The 23,778-nt window shown below is 48.7% G+C and overlaps 1 protein-coding gene across 2 annotated transcripts in view; it reads left to right on the top strand.

Annotated features, from left to right (window-relative positions):
- The window catches only part of jade2 (jade family PHD finger 2), an 87,252-nt gene that overhangs the window by 42,576 nt on the left and 20,898 nt on the right, over positions 1 to 23,778 (top strand). For both annotated transcript variants that reach the window (XM_029173440.3, XM_029173439.3), the window contains exons 5-10: positions 3,664 to 3,806; positions 5,895 to 6,106; positions 7,451 to 7,618; positions 10,144 to 10,260; positions 11,797 to 12,258; positions 12,472 to 12,636. In XM_029173440.3, the coding sequence (XP_029029273.1) occupies positions 3,664 to 3,806; positions 5,895 to 6,106; positions 7,451 to 7,618; positions 10,144 to 10,260; positions 11,797 to 12,258; positions 12,472 to 12,636 (1,267 nt within the window). The remainder of the gene's footprint in view (positions 1 to 3,663; positions 3,807 to 5,894; positions 6,107 to 7,450; positions 7,619 to 10,143; positions 10,261 to 11,796; positions 12,259 to 12,471; positions 12,637 to 23,778) is intronic.

The following is a 23,778-nucleotide window of genomic DNA, read 5'->3' as shown; positions in this document are numbered from 1 at the left end:
TCCTTCGTCCTGCTGCCTTTTGTAGCTAAATGTTTGTGGCTTTTTAGCTGGAATCATCCTGCTTGCAGGGCGTTTTGGGCTTTTCACTAGTGATTATTAGCATATTTTGGCTGCAGGGCAACTGGAACACTGGTCTTTCTTCTGTCTGTGACGTAAATGCTTGACTGAACTTGGCGGTGGATAAACGGATGCTCCACTTAGAACCTGAAGCGTTTAATGTGCGGTAACTCCTCACCTTCTTATCTCCAATAAGCCATGTGGGAAAATCTAAACCTGCCAGTTCTCAAATTTAAATTATAGGTAAATCATTAACAAAACAGCTTTTGAAGGGGTGAGGGGTTTCCACGGCGACCGTCAATACCTCTGGCTAAAATGACAGCTGTTACTGGCAAATTAATCAGCTGTAGCCAATTATTCCTAAGTTGATGGAAAGAAAAAGGATTTCTTCTAGTTTTATTCTGTCAAATGAGCATTTGGCAAAATAAGAAGGTCGATTCTGACGGTGAGTGCAGAATTAAGACGCTGGTACTGAAGACTGGTGGGAATCTGAACCGCTGTGACCCTCGCTGCCCTTTTTCTTTCCTTCGGTTCAGATCGGTTCCTTGGTTAATCCCTCATCCCTCCGCTCGCTCTCAGCCTCTCCCCGTCTCTCTGTTATTTGCCTTCTTTTTCCGTTTAGCCTCATATACTGTATGTTTCCATTCTCGTTTAGCAGGATTTCCTGTTCTTCTCGAGTGATCTGTCAGGAGCTGATGTCTGTTTAAACTAGACATGTCCTGTGTGGGTAGAAAGTCAAACCGAGAGCCGAGTTCAGCCGCTGTCGCTCTGCCCACACTGGAAATGTCTTATGTAAACACCCTCCACTTCATTCCTGCTTGAGAAGAGATTATTATTGACATTCTGTGAAAAGGAGGAAAGTGAGATTTATACAGTGGTGATAAACATATGGCAGCGAGCAGAGCAGACACCTTCCCCTCGCGTCCTTCTCTTTATCTGCAGCTTTTAAGAACCAACCTGTGCATCGTTCTCGGCTTCTTTTCTTTTATACTTTATCACAAACACGCAGTATTTCGCTGTTTCGCCGTCTGTCTGTCTGCACAATGTGACGCGTGAGGACAAATATAATGAAAAGCAACCGTCGAGTGCTTTTTACATTATTTCTCTGGAGCGTTAGAGTCGGAGCTTGTTTCTGCAACAAGCAGCAAACTGTGGGCAATGAGTTTAGCAGATGATGGATGTGATGAACGTCGCAGCCTGGTGGGCGTCAGTATTAGGGTTGGACGTTACAGTAAATGACATAGGCTTCATTTTACCTGCTGGAAAGTATTTTATTGTCAATAGTAACTTATTAAAGATACAAATAAAGCTGTGCTGCTGAGTAAATCTGATCATTTGCATAAAGTGAAATGCTGCTGTTTTATTTTGTGTTGAGTTTTTTTTATTTGCAGCGATAAAACTTTGTGAGGATCTTCTGTTTCTGTCCCTTATATATAAAAACATAGCGCACGTGTGCTGCTGCTTCCCACTCAGCTGAGTTACGCCACAACGTTCCGTCTGCTCCCCAGAGGCGCGTGGAGCGTAGTAAACCAGACGCCTGCCCAGTTCCTCGGGGTCGGGGGAGGCCGGCTTCCAGGTGGGGGTGTTGGGTTTTCATTGTTTTAGGGATCAGAGTCCCACCGCGTGCACTTCCTCCTGATAAATATTTCATGGGACGCGTGTTGGATCAAAGCAAACTCAGCGGTCGCATTGTTATCATTCCAAAGAAGAACATCTAAATATTCCCCCTCTGCTTCGCTCCTCATTAGGATGTAAACACAAGCCCGCTGGGAGGTTTACGCGTGATTATTATTATTTTTAACTTCAGTCTGCAAACTCTGTAATAAATATTTTATTTTAGTTTTCATTTAAAAGCCAATAAATGATCTGAACAGAAATATCGAGACACAATTCTGTAATATTTTTCTCTTAAAAGCACATGATCCTTAGATCTTATTTATTCTAAAATATTTGTGTGGTATCAAAAAATAAAAAGTCAGACATTTTAAATTGCACAGTTGTAGCTAATAAAATTGCCAATATTCATGGAGCGCTTGTGTTTTATAAAGCATCTTGTGCATCGGCGGACGCCCGGACTCTGTCTTTGTTGTCGTGATGGAGCTCGTTTGATGGCGGAGCTTTTGTGAACGGTTTCACTTACCTGCGTTACGTAAGATGTTTGTGGGACACACGATATGAAGAACACATTGTACTCTGACCCGCAGCCGTTCACATGACGATGACTGGATGTTTCCTTTATGTCTCGCTCCGGGTTTTGTCTCCTGGTCCATTGATATTCAAAGCGCAGCAGAGGTCCAGCTCCGGTGTCAGGTGTTTGTACCAGCATCAGAGCAGGTGCAGGTATCAGCGTTGGTGCCGCTCACTAAATGATCATGTTTTGGCCTCTGTTCATCCTTCTTTTAATCCACTCTGCTTGTCTCCACCTCAGCTCTGTGCAGTTAATATGAAGCTGCACCTCTCAATAATAAGATCAGTTGTGTGTTTCTACTGGAGAAAGTTTACAATCAACATTAAACCTAGTCCCCAGCTGCTCGGGGGAAATATTGGACTTTTATTGCATTTGATATTTTGGAGCATGAAGTAATTGTTATGCAAATTAAGAGCCGGAGCTGAATGAACACAGATTTGATTTAGGCCTCGTCTTACAGAATATCACCAGGCTTATCCTTTAATATTGCAAGAACGCCGCCCACTTCTGTAAGGAGACACTGAAGTTACTTCAGTGTTACATAAGTGAACAACCAGCCCAGTGTCTCCAGTAAGAGACCTATTCTTCCACCTCCCTGTGTCTTTGTCTCTTTCCTTTCTCTCTGCCAGTATCAGGCCTGTTTGTCCAGCATCAGATATCAGCTTGATACTGGGCCAAAACTGGGTTCAATTGTCTGCCCGTTTGTCCCCACAGACACGTTGCACAGAGACCTGGACGCGTTAATGACCAAATGACCACACGTTTGCAGGCGTCGTCCTGCGGCGGCGTTATAAACGATGAGCCAACAGAAATGCATCAGATCTGTGTTTGCTATTAGACAAACGCATGCAGCGCCAGCAAAAAGGCAGTTTATGCACACACACACACACACACACACACACACACACACACACACACACACACACACACACGCGCGTGCGTGCGTGCGTGCGTGCCTGCGTTGCAGGCGTTTTGAGTCTTTATTGGTTCCCAGTGGGTCAAAGTCAGTTCCTAACCCCATTTCCTGCTCTTGTTGACAGAACGACATGGAGGCCTGAGGCCCCAGAGAGCAGACACTGCCTGGAGGAGATTTCTGTCACTGCTTAGCACTTGATATGTCATTGTTTCTATGACTTTTCCCCTCTCTTGCTCTTTTCGGGCATAGCAGCTTCAGTCTTTGTGGAGCACGGGGTCAGGACCTGACTGCAGGGATGAGCCCCAGACACGAGACTGGGGCTTGTGATGATTCATGTTCTTGGAGTGAGGGTTTAGTGATGACCCACCACTGATTTCTTGCCAGCCATGAAGCTGCTGGTGTTGGTCGGAGCTTCAGTGTCTCTGCTTCAGCTCGTCAGCCTGCGTGGAGCTAACGCGAGCACCGTGTCCTGACTGTCTGCACCTTCTTGTGTTGGGCCCAGGTTGCTGCCGGACTCCAGCCACAGCAGCAGGCAGGAGGAGGGTGAAGGCCAGCGCCCCCCCACGCAGCTCTACAGCCTCTATGACCTGGACGACCTGGACGTGGCCTGGCTGGAGCTGGTCAACCAGGAGTTCAAGCAGATGGGTGAGAGCGAACTGTAGCTTTAAAATCTGCTTTCTGAGATGTGCAGATGCTCTGATGCTGTGACTGCGCATCCTTCTGCCTCCTTTCTTTACGCCCTCATCTGCTTTGCTGCCTTTTCCATTTGGTCACGGTGACAACTGCTGACCTCGCAAATCTCTCCCATCTCCACCATTTCATTCGATATCTGATGGTCTCCTTTCAGATAAAGCGTAGTAATTGTGTTTAGAAATCCCCACCGGCGTTTCAGGACTTATTTCCAGGACGCATTCTCCTTAAATTAAACACACACACACACACACACACACACACACACCGCACACTCTCTCTCTCACTCTCTCTCTCTCTCTCTCTCTCTCGCGCTCTGCTTTTTCCTGAAGCAGCTTGTTTTCCACAACCTTCAATACTAGACCAGACAAACAAACGGTTGTTTTGTGCTGCCGGGTGAAGCAGCTCTAGACCCATGATGGGATGATTTGTTAGTCACATACAGAACGATGAAGACTGATTTATAGGGTGCAGTTTCAGGCTTCAGTTGAGTTTTTAGTACAATGACAAATCCCAGCATTTCACAGGGTTTAATGGAGGAGACCTCGGGCTCGTGGGAGGGCGGTCATCTGCCTCAACCAGCTGTTGTAAAGAGAGAAAGAGAGTCCGAAAGAGTCAAACCAACAGGTTGAAACGACCTGTCAGCAGAACCTGATGGTCAAATAAAACAGAAAGTAGAGAATGCAGTCACATGATGTAAATGTGTAACTGCACCTGAAACCAGCAGCACTTCTTCCTGTTTTTTCCTTCTTCAGCAGCAGCAGCAGGTGTTCACCCTCATGTTAATGCAGATACGCCCAGAGTCAGTAAATATTTGTTTTGATTTATTTTTATTTCTGGGTGGGATTGGGTCGGTGGCATAAATAATAGATGGAGACACGGGAAGCTCAGCTCCACTTAAAAAACTCCCAACTGAGCCGAGTCCTTCACACGAATCAATAAATAATCCGCAGCTACTGAATTCAGGACAGCAGAAGTTTGTTTATAGCTGCTGAAGACTCAGGTGAAGCAACTCTAGTCAATGTGATGCAACAATTAAAGTCATAAATCTGTAAATTATCACTTTGACGTTATTTTTTATTGGAGAGCGGATGTTTTTCATTCGCAGCCAAATTTGAATAGTTTCTCTGAGCCTGTCGTCTCAAAAACCGTTTTCCAGCTGTTAACCAAAAAATCATTTATTTCAGAAACGCTTTCTTCTCACTAGACGGAACGCCTCACTGTTCCCCATTTGCTATAATCACTGTAATATCATTGCCTGTAATGAGATAATGATATGCCACATCTGTTTGCCGCCGTCCTGGAAACCACACTGTTTATCTCTCATGAGTGCGAAAGCTTGCGTTTTCCTCTTCTATCAGCCATCAAGTTTTAACCAGCCTCAGAGCAAGGCATCACTTTGAGATGCAAATGGCACAGGAATGCTAATGCTAATGTGGACACGTCGTGTAGCGCTAAACTGAGCTGTGGGCAACGGCGGCTTAACATCCGTTCTCAGAGTCGTCGGCTTTGATAGTAAAAGGCTTTTAGTGATAAAGAACATGCTTCATCCCTTTTACTTTTATCTGGGTGGAAACGAGTCGAATGCGGCTCCACTCCCACATCCTGCAGCTAATTCTCAGCCCATTTCATCGTTAGCCGTTCCAGAGAACCCACAACGTGAGCGAGCGAGGTGAGGCCTGTGTGCGTTTCCAATTAGAGTGTGAGACGACGAGCTCCGGCCAGAAATGAGCGACTCCCTCATTCTGAGCTTCTGACCATTAACAAGGACTGAACACACCTGCTGGGTGTTGACCCTGTACCTGCACTCGTAGTTTTAATTGCTTCGTCTTGGCTCAAACTCTGCATCCACATTGGTAGAATCCACCCCCCCCTCTGTCCAACATGCCACCACTGCTTTGCATGTAGCTTTTTGTCCCTCTCTCCTGTAGCTGTGATTCTGCCTCAGCCTCAGAGCTACCTGTCTCTCCCTTCTGTCCCTTCACTCCAGCCGGTCGAGGCAGATTGCCGGTTGGTCTCATTTCGCTGACGTCTCGCCTCCAGGTTTGCCCGAGCTGGACGAGCTGACGATGGAGTGCGTCCTGGTGGAGCTGGAGAGCGTGTGCGAGGAGAAGATGCAGCAGGCCATCGAGACGGAGGAAGGCCTGGGCATCGAGTACGACGAGGACGTGGTGTGCGACGTGTGCCGCTCGCCGGAGGGGGAGGACGGCAACGAGATGGTGTTCTGCGACAAGTGCAACGTCTGCGTGCATCAGGTGAGGAGCCGGACGAAGGTCAAAGCCAACGCTCCGCTGAGCTTCTATTTATTTATGCCTCATGTTTCTAGCCCCCGAATTAATTTGTCAGCGGCATGAAACTACACAAACAGTAGTGGTTTCACAAATAGCACCTGTGATGCGCTGAGGCAGGAGGAGCTCTGATGTGTGTTACACAGTGACACACTATTAATTATTCTGTCAACCCCCGGCACTAAAACAGCCTCAGTGTCATCACACACTGGATGGGAATAGTTCAGCAGAAACCTGTTGGAGTGTCACACTTCACATAGTAAAGGAAGGAAAGTGTCTTCTGTTATTTCTGCTGTTATAAGAAATGAAGAGTGATTCTATAGTAATGTAGTTATATTTCACGTGGAGACCAGGTGAGAAAAGCACTAGAAGGTGTTGATTTTCACACATTACTTGTAGGTTTTTAATGGCACCTGTATGGTTTCTCTGGACCTGCTCCCGGTTTGTGCTTCTAAGACACGATGGAAATAAACAAATAAAAAAGAGGAACTAAAACAGAGCTTCAGCGCCGATGAAGGAGACTTCAACCAGGTTCAGTGCAGAGTCCGTAGAGACAAAGCAGCAGCTGGAAGTGAAGTGTGTTCCTGCCGTCTAATGCTCAGTCAGACTGAAGTGCTTATGTTAAAAAGAGACGCTAATGTTTTGCCCATATTTAAAATGTGCAGTCAGCTGCTGTTCCATTAAACTTCTGCCTGTACACACCTGTCGCTGGGCCTTCAGTTAAACCAGCGCTTGATGTTTCTACTTGGTTTCCAAGTAAAGAGCGTCAGTAGTTTGACCTATTAGAAATCATATTTAATAGATCTGACGCAGACGAAGTGAAGTCGAGGACGCGCAGCATCTGGAATCAGGCAGATTCAGCCCCTCGGGGAACTTGGTTCTATCAAACACTGGTGACTGTTGCTGTGACGTGTGAGGGAAAGAGAATGGTTTGAAGCTGCTTTATGTGTCACAGACGTTTGTGAATGTGCTAATTTCATGTGACAGAAGTAATAAGCTGCAGACTGTAATTACTTCAGATGAAACATGTGCTGAAAATGAAATCAGTGACAGAATCTAAAGGAGACGAAGCCTCGGCCTCATGGCGGAGCTGCTTCACATTAAGCCTGAGTTCAAGTCCCTGAATCGCTGGTCTCTCTCCGCTTTGACTCTTCTCCTTATTGCTGTCATTAAAACCTAGATGGAATGGATTCATTTTAAACAGCAAATTTGCGAAGCGATCAGAACGGTGATGCAAGATGTTGTAGACACAGGTTCTGAAGCCGACCCGGCCCGACCCGACCCCTAACCCTTCCGCTCCTCTGCTGCCAGGCCTGCTACGGCATCCTGAAGGTGCCGCAGGGCAACTGGCTGTGTCGGACCTGCGCCCTGGGCGTCCAGCCCAAGTGTCTGCTCTGCCCCAAGAGGGGGGGGGCCCTGAAGCCCACCCGCAGTGGAACCAAGTGGGTCCACGTCAGCTGTGCCTTATGGATCCCTGAGGTGAGTCCCGCTGCTGTTTGTTCAATGCCTCCTCACGAATCCGCAGCGTTCAGCGCCGGCTGCACCTGGCTGTTTGTTTTTGCCACGCGACTCAGGAGTCGAGGCGTCTTTTGGCTGCTGATGAACGCTTGGCGCCCGCGTCCCGCTTCCGCTGCGCTGACGTGTTGGCTCCACAGTAAATGCTGTAGCTGCTCACGCTTGTAGTGCAAGCAGTAGCGTGTGACAGTTACTGCACCAGTCGAATGGGAATCTGCTGAAGGGTCGTGGCATCAACAGACAAACCTTCTACTGGTTCTACTGGTTTCCTCTAATGTTTGCGCCTCCATATTGAAAATGAATGAGGGTCTAAAACCTTATAATTACCTCCAAAGGTGTTCAGATCTTTAGACAATGACTACATTAAGCTTTGGCTTTTTACACCGTACTCAGACAGAGAAGCAGGAGCATTTCAGCACGGCAGCCTGGGTTTGGTGCATTCAAATGCTGCTTCGTGCCAACGCTGACGCGTCGCTGGTCTCTCCTGCTGTGTAATCACTCTCTGCCTGTGGAGCGCAGCAATGATTGCAGCTCCCATTGTACATATTGTGAGATATGTGAATGTGTGGCCTTGAGTGGGAAAGAACCCGCCACCTGTTAGTTTCGTCTCCGTGTTTACGTTCGCACCTAAATACTTGAGCGGCGACGTGCAGATGAAGCGACTGATTCACCAGGGACCTGTTTGTGGAGACGCCGCCTTTGATGGAGCCTCGTAAAGCAGCCGTTTGGGACGGATGCAGCCTCACACGCCTTCAAGCCGCCAACGAGCCCATCCTGCGTCTTCTGCCATTCAGCAGCAGATTTGCCTGTAATGTGGCTCCTGGCACCTCCAACCTTTTACTCCTAATTGCCTTCTGTCACCCTTGATTGGCCTAATTGTTTTCATTGCTCTGTTCGCTTTTGTTTTCTCTTCTTAGCACTGAGGGAGAAAAAGATCATTTGCATGTGTGCATGTATCCGTATATAGTGTGTGTGTGTGTGTGTGTGTGTGTGTGTGTGTGTGTGTGTGTGTGTGTGTGTGTGTGTGTGTGTGTGTGTGTGTGTGTGTCTGTGTGTCTGTGTGTGTGTGTGTGTGTGTGTGTGAGAGATCTAAAAGGTGTTAATAGCAGACGTGTACACGGATAAACACACAAGATCACAATGTACACAACTCAGCAGCAGCGACTTCATTTACTGACTGTTTCAGGCGTGGAAATTTCCAGAAGAGAGGAAAAGAGTCCGTGTGTGCGGCGCTCACAGAAGGTGTGTGTGTGAAGTGATGGAACCCCCTGCAGTGCTGAGCGTGTACAGTAGCTGCCTTCTGCCCCAGAGGAAGCCACGTCTCTGTTTAAACAGCTTTTTGTGACGCACGCGCTCGAACACGTCGCTCTTTTTTTACTTCGCTTTCCTCCTGTTTCCACCGAAGCCATTTCAGATTGTGTCGGTTTTTAATCTGCCGGCTTTGAAATGTGAAGCAAATGCAGTTTGTGTGACTGAAGAATGAGCTTATTAATAGTCCGAGTGTCACACGACTGTGCTGCGAGTATCATCGGTGGATCAGAACAATCCATTCAATTAACTACGAGGCTGAAAACTGGAAATCATTTAGGCTGTGATGAGTCTGCGCCGCCGTCGTCTGAACCACACTTTGTGTCGACGCCCTCTGTGTTGTGAAAATTGACCCTTGCTCCTATTCAGCGCTGCAGACAAAAGGCTTCAGCAGTGACAGAAAGATCCGTGGGCTCTTTGCTCTGAGGATTAGATGATGAGAAGAAAAGAAAATCAAATGGGAAGGACGAGTGGGAGCAGAGTGAGATTCAGTCACTGACTTGTTAACGCGAGTGTGAAGGAGGACGGAGTGTGAGGATAAGTGAACGTGAAGGTGATGGAAGGGTTCCTGGAGAGAAATGGGCAGTGGAGGAAGGAAGGAAGAAGTGGCACTTTGCTAATGAATGCTCTCCACTCTGCTGTGCATGGCTGCTTGGCACAGGTCAATGACTCTTTGCTAGTGTTTGGCCAAAGCTGCGTGAATGGAGCGCTCAGAGAGTGACTCAGCTCAGCCGTGATGTTTTTCCAAAAAGCACACGTCCCGCTCCGGCGCCAAGGTCGGACTTTCAGATGCAGAGCTGCGGTTTTACATTGGACCAAAGTCAACTATTATCATCGAGTTAAAGTTTGTTGAATTTATTCTGCTTAAAGTTGTAGTGGCAATGAAAAGTACAGGTGGAGCTTGACCTTCATGGGAAATAATGGACTCACTGCAACTAATGTGTGTTTAGACGCTAACGACAGGCCGTCATGAACGTGCAAATATATCTGATCAGATGTATCTGAATATTTGACGACAATTAAGAGAAAAGTGGCAACTAAGCTAATTTGTTATTGTCACATTATTAATTGTCAGGCTTTTTTATTGGTTTTAGCATAAATATAATTGTCACAGTGAATAATAGCTTCCTGGGTGTCTGTCTCACATGCGCCGTGCTCATCCTCTTGTCGTGTCTCCGTAGGTGAGTATAGGCTGTCCAGAGAAGATGGAGCCCATTACCAAGGTGTCCCACATCCCCGCCAGCCGCTGGGCTCTGTCCTGCAGCCTGTGCCGAGAGCACACAGGAACCTGCATCCAGGTACGTCACGCGTTTCTGCCTCATCCGCTGGGACGCGGGGGTGGAGCCGCTTTCCTGAGGCCTGAACTGATGCCTAAAACACAGAGCAGCAGCTCCGTGTCCCACTGGCATAAAGAATGAAGCCATTGCAGATGCAGCGCACACACGCGACATCTCTGCAACACGGATCATCGCAGCTTTTAGGCTCCTGCTGTGCACGAGCGCGTAGTTTGAACCTGCTGCAAACAAACGCAAACAAACCCTCAACCCACTTTTACAGCGATGAGCCCACGTGCCTCTCAGCAACAGGCTGAGCTGGAGTCTGACGCCTGCGTGTGCACGAGTGTGTGATGTATGTGAGCGTGTTCCTCCAAACAGCGTCGCCGTTTACACGGTTAAACCGGACTTAAACCCCGGTTAAGCCGGACTTAAACCCCGGTTAAGCCGGAGTTAAACCCCGGTTAAACCGGACTTAAACCCCGGTTAAACCGGACTTAAACCCCGGTTACGTGTGGAGCTGCCCGTTCTCTGCTGTCACACACGTCTGCCTTCACTGAGCAGGTGCACTCCAAAAGGCCAGATGAGGCTCAAACAACACACCCAGCCGACTCCACGCTGAGCTCAACCTTTTGCCTTTTGACACAGAATAAGTGAGAGCAGCTGCAGCAGACTCACTCTGACATTTGTGGAAGCACTTTACAGTGCAGCCACTTCTTAACCAGATGATGTGTCTGAAGCCTGGTCTCTCCCAGGTCACATGAACAGCAGTGACTTTGATTCAGCGCTCGCGTGTCCTCCTTTAACACCGGCCGAGCGCTGGGGCCGGAAACAGGAGGGCTGGGCGTCGTTCATAGAGCGCAGTATGAACAGACTCCAGTAGATACAGTACAAGCAGCCTCAGGCAGTTTTCACACTCAAAGCTGATAATAATTGGCTGCTTCATGTTACACTGACCTACTTCAGCCTAAAAGGCCTGAGAGCGAGTGATGAGGAAACACACGGATCATTTAGGATCGGCCACAACATATATCACAGGATGGTGAGATAAAATAATTAAATTATTTCAGTTCAGCTGAAAAGATGTGATTGTCTGTGCATCAGTTTTATGCTGAACTGACAGAACTGTAATGAAAAGTTCACACAGCGATGCACACAAACGTGATCACACCTGCCTGCAGGCACACAGCAGGGGGCCGCCTCTTAGTTTGACCTGTAATGGATAGTACTGACACACACACACACACACACACACACACACACACACACACACACACACACACACACACACACACACACACACACGCACACGCACACACACACACCAAATGTCAGCAGAAATGGGGAAACCATGTCTGTTGTGACTTGGCTTGTCTTTCTGCTTTGCTGCACTTGTAGTAAAACCAGGAGAACACGAGAAATGGAGTGAAACCGACACTTGAAAACAAATAGTTGTGACAGCGCGTCACAGAGACTGAAGAAAAAATGATGTTTCAGGGAAAATGGTTAAATGGCTTCCAGCGTTTCAGCTTTAATGATCCGGCTCCTTTCTCCCTCCAGTGCTCCATGCCCTCCTGCATTGTGGCCTTCCACGTGACCTGCGCCTTCGACCACGGCCTGGAGATGAGGACCCTCCTGGCCGAGAACGACGAGGTGCGCTTCAAGTCCTTCTGCCTGGAGCACAGCTGCAACAGCAGCGCCAGTCTGACCAGTCTGACCAGTCTGACCAGTGTGAGCAACGGCACCCACACCGCCACCAACGCAGCATACCGGGCCGCCGCGGGCCTGGGTTCCGAGCTCCGGCCGGACCAGCAGCGCCAGCCCAACGGCAGCGGCGACCCGGAGCTCCGCTCGGCCTCGTACCCGGTTCCCGTGTCGGCGTCGGAGCGGGCCGAGCGAGAGCAGCTGGAGAGGGAGAAGGTGAGCCAGAGGAAGCAGAAGCTCCAGGAGCTGGAGGACGAGTTCTACCGGCTGGTGGACCCCAGGGAGGTGGCAGAAAACCTGGGGCTGCCTGTTTCCCAGGTAGGACACGGACGCTAATGTATGTGACTCTACAGAGATGAAAGAGGTTAGATTAAATAAATGCAACAAACAGGATCTCAGCAATACATCGGTTCAGCTCTAGTCACATTTCGACTTCCTCAGCTGAAGCGATGGGTTGAAGGTCATGCTCCGCTGCTTCCTGTTCTCATGTTGAGCGGCCGCACACTCAGACTTTGGCTTTCTGTCCTCCAGCTGGACTATTTGTACCAGTTCTGGAAGGTGAAGAGGAAGTCCAACTTCAACCGACCTCTGGTGACCTTAAAGAGGGATGAAGTGGACAACCTGGCGCAGCAGGAGCAGGACGTGCTCTACAGACGCCTCAAGCTCTTCACACACCTGCGTCAGGATCTGGAGAGGGTGAGTCAGCGCCAGAACCCAGAACCCAGAACCCGGTGCCGCGCTGCTTTCCTGTGCATTCAGCTGTGATTGGCTGTTTCTGTATTATCGCGCATGTGGATCCAACACGTTTCGCTGGATCAAGTACTAAAGAGTGATTTACATTCTTAAGAATGTTAATTGAAAAGGTCTTTGACAGTATGATACAAAGTTGATTTTGGCTTTCATGAATATTAATGTTAAATTAATGAATAGCCTGAAGGATAGAGGCTTGATGAAATGACTGGTTGATGGGAAGGATCGAATGATAGGCCAGAGCTGAAAATCCAGCCACTGTTTCTCCGATTTGTGTTTGCTGCGACACGAGTAGAAGCCGAGTCGGGTCTCTGGATGGTTCTGGTTCTTCTCCCTCCTTCCTGGTAGAAGTGATGAGGAGTCAGACTGCATCCATGTCACTCAGATCATTTTTATGTTAAGTCGGATTCCTTGCAGCTGTGATCAAGGAGACACCAGCTGTTTAAGTGCTTGCGCTCGTCCGGCGTCATCTCGACCCGTTTCCAGGTCCGTTCCTCGCATCAGAGCTTGCTTTGGCTGCTGAATGCCAGCCGCCGTGTACATTTCCTTGCTTGGGTTGACAGATCGGTTCTGCCCAAACCCGTAACCTCAGTCCAGACGCATGTTCACAGTTCTCAGATTGCTGATCGGCATTCGCCGCAGCGGTTCTGTCCAAACCTCCCTCTGACCCGCAGCTACCGAGCAGAATCTGAATGGCACCCTGTGGCCACAACATCTACAACAAGGAGTATGGTTAACGCTGGTTTACCGAGGTCAGTCTGCAGGAGAGCGGAGCCGCTACACCCTCAGAACCAGAACCACTCTCTGCTTACGTTGTGACACTAAATCGAACCAAGCGGTGTTGAAGAAGTTTGCGCCACAGACCAGTTCAACCACCAGCTGGTCCTCAGATGACTCTTCTGGTGTCCGAAATACAACACATTCCTCCATTCTTTATCCATTTAATCCAGTGCAGTTGGCTTCTCTGGTCCGTTTCATTTGGCTCACAGTAGGAGAACCTTTGGAAATTAGGTGGTTGCATATCAACCAACTGAGCCTGAAGTGAAGTAAAAGAATGAAATGCAAACACAGGAAATAATTGGAGGACGTATAATAAGCGCTGCTCGGTTCTCCCATTCAGCCACTTCAGTGGACTTGTGATTACTAGTGGACCGTGCTCAGCCTCCTGCTGGGTCCGTTTGGGTTTTTATGACAGTTTCTGACCTTTTAACTTAAACCACGGAGTGAAAATGATTGCGTTGAGCTGCAGCCCGGTCCTTGTGTGCGACGGTGCTGTGCTGCACGTCTCAGCTGTGAACTGGAAGTGAACGGATGATTCCACAGAGGCTTCGCTTCCTATAGGCCTGTGTAACTCTATCGGCACCACAGTGGTCTCCGGTGGTGAGGCCTTATTGATTGTTGCGGGCCTTGGCTAACCTCCTGACCAGCCGAGCATCTGTGGACTCCAGAACCCGTCTCCCTGCAGACTGCTGTTATTGATGTGCATGTTGTACAAATGGATCATAGCACTTTAAGTCTCTGAGGTTCACTCTTATCTCGTCAATAAGGAGGAAAACAATTGAATTGAAGCAGAAAATGCTGTAACGCTGTTCTGCCATAACCAGCATGAAATGAGATGTTTTCTTTTCTCTTTTGATTTGTTTGTTCATGATCTACTTTTATATTTTCATCTAAAACCAGTAAACATAAGATAAGAATAAGAATAAGAAAACCTTTAATAGTCTCACAATGGGGAAATGTCCTCTCACAAACAGCACAAGCACAATTATTATTATACACACAGTTATATAGTTCAGGATTAAGTTGAGTTCGTACAGTTTGACACTATACAGAGTGCGTATTGGGTCATAGGTCGGGTCATAGGGTAAGTTTGCTGCGTAGCCACTGATGCAGTGGGTGGGTTTTCATGTGGGAGGCAGTTGATCTCACATGTAAAGTCATTATTGGACTGATGGAGACATTCGTGGGTCTGGTGCATTTAAAGCTGCAGCACGTTGAGCCCTCGCCAGCTTCGCTGAGGCAAGCGGAGATGAGGAGGTGAAAAAGAAGTTGCTGAAGCCCGGGTCGCTCCACTTCGAGCGCTCTTCCTCCTTAACGGCGCTGAAAGCTCTGCTGGAGGAATCGGATTGATCGCGTCCGCGCTGGCAGCTCCACTCGAGACAGCGCTGCTGCTCAGGACGAGCTGCGTCTCCATCGCTCACCTGCTCCGTTCACTGAGCGGCTGCATTCGTCGCTGTTTGGCTCCTTTTAAATGCTGTTTTCTGTTTATCTTGTTCTCGCTGGTTTTAAGTGTGAGGTCTTCTCCCCGGAGGTAGATGTGTGTGTCTCTTCGTCAGAGACCGTTCCCATCATCTCTGATTTGCAGGCAAATTGAAAAACCCCACCATGCTTCCAACCCGTCCTCCCCAGACCCCAGCCCAATCAGACCCGACCAAACCCTGTGTGTGTGTGTGTGTGTGTGTGTGTGTGTGTGTGTGTGTGTGTGTGTGTGTGTGTGTGTGTGTGTGTGTGTGTGTGTGTGTGTGTGTGTGTGTGGTGGAAGATTCCAGGGGCTAATGTTGGGGTGGATTATCCCCCTCCTCTTCCTCTTTGAAGTGCTGCCAATGGAACGAATCGCGCCGTGCTGTCCCTAATGCATTGCTGAGCTTTCTCCATCTCTGCTCTCCTCTCCTCTCCCGAGTGCCACCCCAAAACCTCCCTCCTCCCTTTTGTCGCCATCGCTCGGCCAATCAGCGTGCAGCATGTCGGAGCCATGTGTGGCACCGCGATTGGATAGTGTCATTTAGCTGCTACAGGAAATACAACTAAAGGCTTGTTTGGCTTTGCAGACGCATTATGTCATAAACAACAGGTCACAAACAGAAAAAACTAAATCTGAATATGAACATAAAAATCCAGGTGCACGTTTTTGTCTGACAGAATATCTGCAAAATGAATTTACTGAATACTTTCTATGAACTTAGTATTAAACTGGTTGCGAGTTGAAAGCCCAGGGAAGAGGAGGTGAGTGGGAGCAGATGTGAACAAACTCACGCCTCCTTCCTTATTTCCTCTGGTTTGTTTCCACATCTATGACTCCTTGACTCGTGTAGCTGCACTTAGTGCTTTCTCTGTCAGTACATCTACACTTGACTGCAGCCAAGTGTGTGACGGCCCACAGCCGCTCACACGCTAAAGACTTGGCAGCACACGCGGCCCAGCGGGTCAGCGGTCCCACACCCAGGAGGCCTCGCAGCGCTGCAGTTATGAAACACTCCCTTAAGGAGAGCAGGGCCGGGACGCGGCCGCTACAGGGAGCTAACATATGTTTTATATATCGTCTTTCAGCAGGAGTGCAGGAAAAAGAAGAGGGGTTTCAGTTTCACAGTTCGTTTTCTCTGCACCACCTCCTCGCTGCCTCAGTCCGTTCACTGGGAAGTTTCAAAGTGAAGCAGAGAATGAGGGGAAGCACTGAAATCTAACAGTCAGCGCAGTCTCCACCTGCCAGAAGCAGCTGCAGTCGCAGGTAGAAGGTCTCACACCCGAACAAGCTGAGAGGCTAAAAGTTACTGACGACTCTTGTATCCGTAGTAACGTTAATGAAGTCTGTGTTGACTCACTCCGTCGCCACTTGCTCCACCCGGATCTCATCATCTATTATTTATTACTGCACTATAACTAATGTGTCAGTGTTTTGGCCTTTTGCTCTTGTTCAGTTTACTTGTGGTTACATGTGCTTCTCATTTAGTCTCTTAATATTCATCTTTTTGTAAATATAAATCATACATTTGAAATAAATTTTAATCAGAAGTTTTAAAACGCTTTAAAATGCCGCTAAAAGCTGCACTTTTTCTGCAAAATTATATAAAACTGAATTAATGTTTTCCATAACTGATGTTTGAGCCGTTTATCACAAAATGAAACGTAGCTGTTTCTCCTTTTAACTGTCTGGTTTCACTAAATCAGGTGTGAGTCAGAACATTCCCAGAACTGCGGCTCAGGTTCTGGCCCGCAGTCGTCAGTGTCTAAGGCAGAATCGGTGCTGAACCGGTGGCGGCTCGTGGGCAGAAAAGGCTTCTCTGGGGTCACAGGGGTCGTTTGAGGTCACCGGGGCTGTTGTGAAGGTCGTTCCTCCTCAGCCCGTGCTCTCACCCCCTGCTCTCACCCCCTGCTCTCACCCCGTGCTCTCACCCCGTGCTCTCTCCCCCTGCTCTCACCCCGTGCTCTCACCCCCTGCTCTCACCCCGTGCTCTCACCCCCTGCTCTCACCCCCTGCTCTCTCCCCCTGCTCTCACCCCGTGCATCGTGCTCCCACCCTCACTCATCTGGCTTGAAACCATTTGGATGTTATGCAACGCTGCTGGGTCGGGGAGAGGACAGCAGCAGAGCGCTCGCCCAGCTTTGTGCTGCCTGTTTGCTTATGAAACCACGTCTGTCTCTCTCACACACTGATCTCCATTGACATGCATCGCTGCACCTTGAGCACGGACATGTACGCGCTCATTTACGCTGACAGAGGCTTCACTCACACCCACACGCTTCCACGCGCGGGGCTTCGGGGGGTTCTAGCTGCGGCCCAGACGGGCCGGGTCTTGCAGCAGACAGACCCACCCTGCTGGATCAGCATCAACCTGGGCTTCCCACACACAGCTCTGCTCCAAGCCTAATACTGGCCGGCTGCACACAATCCCTCCTTCTTAGGCGGCTGTCTGCTTCCAAGATGCTTGGAGGTAAGAGAAATCCAAGACAAGAACCTTTTCTGTCCAAAAGAAATTGGTACTGGTGTATTTCTCCACTTTAAGTGTTTTACCAGCCGTCCATTTGTAGATTTAGAAAAGACCTGGAAATGGAGTCTGGCCTCCTCCCAAAGTGACCGGCGGAGGAAGCGTCTCCTGAGGGGAGCGGTCTGGTTCCTGCTGTAGTTTACGAGCGCTCTGCTGCAGGATTCTGGCCGCAGCTTTCGCTCGCTGATGGATCCTCCAGAGACGCATTCCACACATCAAAACGCTTTGATTGATGGGATTTGCATGTAAAGTTTCTTTAAGGAATGATCGATCGCAACATGTCACAAGCGTGAGCCTGCACGGATATTTCAGCACACATGGAATCAGGTCCATTTCGCGTTGTGGAGGCTGCTTCATGGGACGTGTGCTTATGGGCGGACAGATGTGGAGCTACCTGTTCAGCTCTGGATCCATGGATGCCAGTGTTTTCTATGGAGCTTCATGCTGATCACTCGATCACTGCTGCAACGTAAAGTTTCTCACCCTGAAAGACAAACACACTGCACATAATGGGTTTAATGTACTGTAACTGAAAAATAATACTCCCATTAACATGCCATGCAACCGCATCCTCATTAGCACACATACACAAGTACTAAACCACAATTAGGACTAAACGTGCTTTTAAGGCACACCAACTCACTGCACAAGGCCGCAATCTGCAGCTTTTGCACTTTTACTCATAACTGCAACGTCACCTTTTCACTTGTGTCTTGCTGCATATTAAAGCCCGTTCATTTGCATCCTGCCTCTCTGCAAAGCGACCATGATGCCATCCAGCTTCTGATTCACTGAACTCATCCATTGGCTTCAGAATCAGACACTTGTTATGAGCATTAACAGCCACAAATAATAAAGGATTCAGATGAATTCACATTAACTTCACACTAAATGTGGAACCGCTCGGCTTCATCCTGTCTGAGCTGAAGCACTAACTCCTTACACCTCCGTTGAGCCTCCAGCGCCGTTCGCTCGGCTTCAAACCTCCTGTTGCGAAGCAGCGCTAGTTAAAATGCTACATGCTACAGCGGCCTGGACTGTTTCACAGCCGCGGGGCTCCAGCGCTCACACAGCCTCCTTTGGCTCTAGCCTTCGCTAACGCTCTGCCACAAGGTCAGCGAGCCGCCTTCCAGCCGCCCGAGGAGGGATCTGAGGCGCTCGAACGCGTTGAAGCTGTGGATTATGGGAGAAGCACGCGTGGAACCCGCTCAAATGTTTGGTGCAAGTCAATAAGACACGAGACACATCAGTGCTGCAGGGACACGTTTGCAGGCTGTGTCAGTGGCATCGCAGTGATATTTTCCTGACATTTCAGTGGCACATCTCCTCCAGCCGGAGCTGAGCAGCTCCTCATCCCGTCCTGTCCTGGTCGGGTTCCTTCACTGGCTGCTGCTGACATTGTCACAGGTCCCACATCTGCTGCTTCGCCGCTTCCGACCTGCTCTGTTTCTTTTAATCACCTCTTTGTCTCTTCATTCCTAGTCTCTCTCTTCTTCTGCCTCCATCTCGCCCCATCCCCCCCTCCTCCTCCTCCTCCTCCTCTCTCCATCTTCTCTCTGTGGATATCCTCACCATCCCACTGCCCCTCTGATACCAGCTCTGTCCAATGAAATAAATATGAGGCCAGAGAGGTATAAATATTTATGTCTGCTTCGACTGTATAATTCTGTGACAGTGTGTTGTTTCACTGTGTGTGTGTGTGTGTGTGTGTGTGTGTGTGTGTGCGTGCATAGATATGAAGTGTGTGTTGGTGGGTGGTATACGTTTTCAGACCTTTGGCCAGTGCAGGTGCCGAAGCTGCTGCATGTATAAATAATTCACAGGAAGTTAAACCTGAAATTCACATGACTTTGATAAGACAGTAGCTGCCGCATGGCAGCACACACACCACCTGCTGCTGTGTGTCCTCTGGCTATAGTGCATTTACAGTGGCTGTCACACACACCAGTGCCCACCCGTGCAGACACGCTGCTGGTTCTGCTTGTGTTGTCTCACACACGGACGGGGCCCAGTCAATAAGTAATGAGGACGTGTGAGGCCCAACTGACCCACGCCTTTAATATTTTACAGCGAGGTCTCTCCGACGGAGCCGATCGACAGAATGTCACAATTCTGTAAAATCTCCCCTTTGATCCAGTTTAATAACGTCCTCCCAGAGTCTGTCAACACAGTCGACTCGACCGGCGACAGAACCTCTTTAATCCTATGTGTAGTAATAAAACTGAGCATCGGCTCCGTCGTGAAGTACTGGAACTTGTCACAAGTGTGAAACTGAGTGTTATTTCACCTACCGGAAGTTTTTATTATTCCATCAGAGGTAGAGGTGGAGTTTCACTGCTCAAGGTTGCTTCAGATGTGTCAGTGAAGGGTCAGGTCAACCTCACTTTTCATTTATTAATATAAAATAGACGTTTAGCTGTAAAGTACCGCAAACACATTAATTACATCTCTGCTCGTTTATCGTTTGTGCTTTTGTTGTGTAGCAACAGGAGAAACCTCACCAACGTCTTGACCTCTGCCTCTATTTATCTGTAAACATCTGACACGATAAATATTTATTAACTAGCTGCAGTTAGTATCTGGGTCATAACCTCAGCAATTAGTTGTCAAATAGTGAACAGAGGCACAGAAGAGTCAAGGTATGAAGAGAAGCAGGCTCTGCCTCGATGCGTCGCTGAAGGTGTGACTCAGGTCAGAGCATGAGCTTCTATGGCCTCGTGTAGCGCACGGTAACAGCTCTGCCCTCAGGATCTGAGACACCCCTTTATTCTGTCTCAACTCTAGCTGTCAGACAATGGTTCTGTGTTAAACCACTGCTGAGCAGGGTAACGCAGAGTCAAGTCTGTTTCCATTTGACTGCTCTTATTGTGAAAACCTAAAATGTGATTCAGATCAGGCCTGGAATCAGCCACAGAAACCTCTTCAGACTCTCAATCAAAGACAGACACAGGCTCAAACTTCCAAACGCACGCTGTCCAGGTTAAATGTTAAAGAGCCGGTGACTGGACGTTACATCAGGTGTTTATTTCAGTTTCCTCACACACAGACAGGTGAGTGTTTGCCTCTTTCTCCCCATTCACTCCAGAGCCTGAACTGAGACCTGACTTCTCGTGACCTGGGTCTCAGTGAACCCTCTTCACCTTTTTCTTTACACTCAGGTGACAGCGGACGCTAACGTTAAATCCAACCAACTGAAACCTCAGAACTCTAATGCTTCTTATTCAAACTGCTACAAACCGATCATTTTATTAAGCGAATACGCAGGAGTGTGCAACTCTGTTTGCATCACTGTACAATCTGATGCCACAAAGCAATTAGACATAAAACTCATTTATTTCCCACAACTCAGTTCAGCTTTTGTGTCAGAACAACAACAAAAAGGGGAACAACAACGTCATTTCACCAAACAAAGTCAAAATGTCCATAACTCAACAAACAAGAAAAGACATTTAACAAGACATGGCATTTGAAGCACAGCAATATTTCAGCCAATGAATGAAGCACATCCGCAGTCCAGCTGTGACGGCTGCAGTCTGTGCTTTTCACAGAAATGCTCCGTCCTGTGACGTGAGCGCATGAGTATCAGTTCAGACCCGTGATTGAGCAGCGTTTGACGTGTCCTCACGATGCGTCTCACTCACTAAGTCCAATAAATTGCAGCTAATTGGGAGGCGCCGGCAGTCAGCTGGGCCCACGCTGCTCCCAGAATCCATCACTCCTAACTGAGGTCCACCGTGGAGCTTCGAGCGCGGTGTCGCCGTTGTTCCAGATGCTGTAATCTTGTCCCCGGCAGCCTCTCGAGCCATTATGGAACAAAGGTTCCCTGCTGAGCTGGCGTAGCATCTGCAGACACGCTCCTCAGACCTGCGCTCACCCCGGGCGGCCGGCAATAAAACACAGCCAACGAGGCCCCGCCTCCGCTGCCGCTCGCTGCGCTTTGAGCCATAAGTTCCTCCTGAGGAGAGGAGGCTGGAGGAGACCTGAACCCCAGTCACTGGGTCAAACTGCTCCAGAGGCCGAACCAGCGCGTGGCTCTGCTCCTCCTGTCTGTGCTGGTGAATGTTCCAGTGCTTTGTTGCAGGGAAATAATGCGAGTTGCTCCGTCTCAAGCAGCTGAGGCACCTGCAGCTTGGTCGCACATAACTGCGTGCAGTAATTGTGAGCAAAGTGCCTCTGGTCGTATCTGGGGATTCCTCAGGAAAACTGACACAATGGAATCCAAATTTCCAAAAGCTCCGAGCAACCTCTTCTTTAATCCTCTCAGGGCTCACGCAGGCTGCACACCACGGCCCGTCCTGCTGTCTGGGTACATTGTCGAGTGAGATTTTTGGAGACAGTTTAATCCCTCCTCAAATCCTGTTTTGTTTGCTGATATGAAACACTTTGTCCAATAAACCCTTAGTTCAATGGAGACGAGGGCTTTGGAGTAATAAGGTTTTCATAACCAGGATTTGATTTTTAAATATTTGCTATTAGACGTGGTGTGGCATGTACAGTACACACTCCACTCTGACGTGAAGCCAGTGTGTGTTTTTGTGTGTCTGCCTGTTTGTTGTGTCCATTTCTCTCCTTTCCTCTGTATCTGAACATGCATGGGCACTTAGTTAGTAAAAAGCTGGAGGAGGTTGGGAGGATGAGGAGGAGACAGGAGAGCAACGTGAGAATAGATGTAGCTAGAAAAGAGGGGCGTGCGACGGGAGAGGGATGGAGGAGAGAGAGAGAGAGCCTTGTTTGGACTTTATTGCTCTGGCAGCGGTCCAGACTCGCCCTGCAGCCCCGTCAGCCTGCATCCACAGCAGCGCAGAAGAAAACGGTGGAATAAAGTTTCAACACCCTAAAAAAAGAGTAAGGCCAAACGAACGCAGCCAAAAAATGAGCCTCTGAGCTCTGATTGGAGAAGCATGTTGCCATGGATCCCAGAAGGGTGTTACTACGGTACGACGACGCTGACAGACTAGCAGGAGCTAATAAATCATGTAGTGTGTGTGTGTGTGTGTGTGTGTGTGTGTGTGTGTGTGTGTGTGTGTGTGTGTGTGTGTGTGTGTGTGTGTGTGTGTGTGTGTGTGTGTGTGCAGCAGCCTCCTCTGTCTGTCTGCTCATCTGACCCACTTTCTTCTCCTCCCTCCATCCTTCCTCCACTCCTTCGTCTGCTCCTTTTACATTTTAAACGCTTTGTATTCTGCCTCTTTCTGACGCAGCTCTCGCAGCCTGTTTCTCTAGATGATCAGTGGTTTGTTGGCTCTTCGTGATTCATCAATCTGCAACTTCAGATTCTCTATTCACAGTTTATTGTCACCTGTAGCTCATGGTGCAGTAAAGTCATTGAGTCTATTGGATTCTGACATTCTGCAGTAAATCTATAATAAAGAGTGAATCCATTTTCATCTTTGTGAATAAAACTGCTAGTACAGTAAATGGATCACATTTATATTTCCATATCAAGGGATTCATCATTGATATGTATTGATTGATGGTATTTAGGTGTTTGTTGCTGCATGTTTAGGAGTCACAGGGAGACGTTGAGCTGGTTAACACCAGCTTTTCACACCTGGGTTCAACTTTTCGGTGACAGTGTGAGATGGGAGTTGAGTTCCTCCTCCAGAGTCCAGACCTGCTCCTCTTCTCCTCCGAGCACCGTTCCGTCCTCATGATCTATTTTGAGTCAGGGCCGGTAATTAAAGCAGTGAGATGATGCACACTGACCAAGTCCCCGCTGAGATTAGCGTTATTGCTCTGTGCTCTGGGTGAGAGCGAGTCGCCAACTGTTCCAGCAGCCTCTGAGGACGCTGCAGGAGGCGAGCGGCGCGCGCCTTCATCCTTCACGCGTCTGATAGTATCTGAAGGTCTTCACTACACATATCTGGGCTCCGGCTGCCAAGACCTGCGTCTGCGGCAGCTCCTCTTACAGCCCACGGTGTTTCCACAGCCTGTGTGTGTTGCAGGGTCTTTGGCAAAGTATGTGTAATTGTATAGCACCTCACCATATCACCTCATAAACACAAAGATGCTTGAGAAAGCTCCACATACGGCACGAGACAGCCAGCGAGGAAACAGGCCGAGCATCAACCTGAAACTATTTAAACCACTTCAGTGTAAAACCGCTTCGTGTTGCATTTAAAGCATTACTACTTAATGACATCGTGGTCCAGATGTTGGAGTTAAAGCAGACGTGTGGGCTCCAGATGAGGATGTGTTGCATGTGGAGGTTCCTGGTGCACGGTGAGCGTTTAATGGACACACGCTCATCAGGCCCTTGGCCTCAGGTGAACAGCAGCATGTACAGCTGTCTAATAATCACTGATGCAGATGTGAATAGCGACGCTGT

The sequence above is a fragment of the Betta splendens genome, chromosome 14 (assembly GCF_900634795.4).
Source record: "Betta splendens chromosome 14, fBetSpl5.4, whole genome shotgun sequence".
Lineage (NCBI taxonomy): Eukaryota > Metazoa > Chordata > Actinopteri > Anabantiformes > Osphronemidae > Betta > Betta splendens.
Note: the sequence above shows the minus strand (reverse complement) of the source record. Positions and strands in the feature narration are given on the sequence as shown.